Here is a 594-nt window from a genome sequence, read left to right as displayed (position 1 = left end):
AAATGGCTGAAATGTTCTTCTCATTAGAAGAGGGAAAAACCTGCCCTGCTCCTTTGGTGGCCAACTCTGTCATGATTGGTGGAGAGGTTCCTCCGTACCAAGTTGGACACAAAGTGACCTTCACCTGCAGACCAGGTTTCCATCTAACTGGGTCTGAACACATCACATGTGGGTCACTTGGCATGTGGCAGCCCAAGCTTCCACGGTGTATTCTTCTACCAATGTCGACCGAGGAGCCCTTCTACGACGTAGAACGTAGGTTTTTTGTTTTCTTTTTTGCATTTTTATTGTACTTGGAAATACCTGGTTTAATATTAAATGGCAATTGTTCTTACCAGTCCCTCCTGCAGGGGGCTGTTCGAGGCCAGCAGCAATCAAAAACTCCAATGCAGACCTTACAGAGAAGTACATGATGAGGAAGACCTTTTCATCTGGTGACCAAGTCCAGTACATGTGTAATGTTGGATATGCTCCAGCAGGGGGCAGCAGCTACCGCACCTGTAGGAACGGAAAGTGGACAGGACTGTTCATGAGATGTGAACGTAAGTTATATAACAATTTCTAGAACATAACTGTAGTTCTATCATATATATA

The 594-nt window shown here is 44.8% G+C and overlaps 1 protein-coding gene across 1 annotated transcript; it reads left to right on the top strand.

The window, feature by feature from the left end:
* The first annotated feature begins 11 nt into the window (after positions 1-11).
* LOC112486690 (complement component receptor 1-like protein) lies at positions 12-581 on the top strand. The gene is made up of 2 exons (XM_025054018.1): positions 12-255; positions 339-581. Exons 1-2 carry the CDS (start codon positions 12-14, stop codon positions 563-565), a joined length of 471 nt encoding a protein of 156 aa, XP_024909786.1. The 3' UTR covers positions 566-581.
* Positions 582-594: the final 13 nt, after the last annotated feature.

Source organism: Cynoglossus semilaevis, unplaced genomic scaffold, assembly GCF_000523025.1.
Source record: "Cynoglossus semilaevis isolate Cse_v1.0 unplaced genomic scaffold, Cse_v1.0 C18908794, whole genome shotgun sequence".
Classification (NCBI taxonomy): domain Eukaryota; kingdom Metazoa; phylum Chordata; class Actinopteri; order Pleuronectiformes; family Cynoglossidae; genus Cynoglossus; species Cynoglossus semilaevis.
Note: the sequence above shows the minus strand (reverse complement) of the source record. Positions and strands in the feature narration are given on the sequence as shown.

Bases quoted from the DNA above. Each gene is read 5' to 3' on its own strand.
- LOC112486690 (XM_025054018.1), top strand. From the start codon at position 12: ATGTTCTTCTCATTAGAAGAGGGAAAAACCTGCCCTGCTCCTTTGGTG. The intron at 256-338 runs GTAGGTTTTTTG...TGTTCTTACCAG, and splicing joins GCCCTTCTACGACGTAGAAC to TCCCTCCTGCAGGGGGCTGT.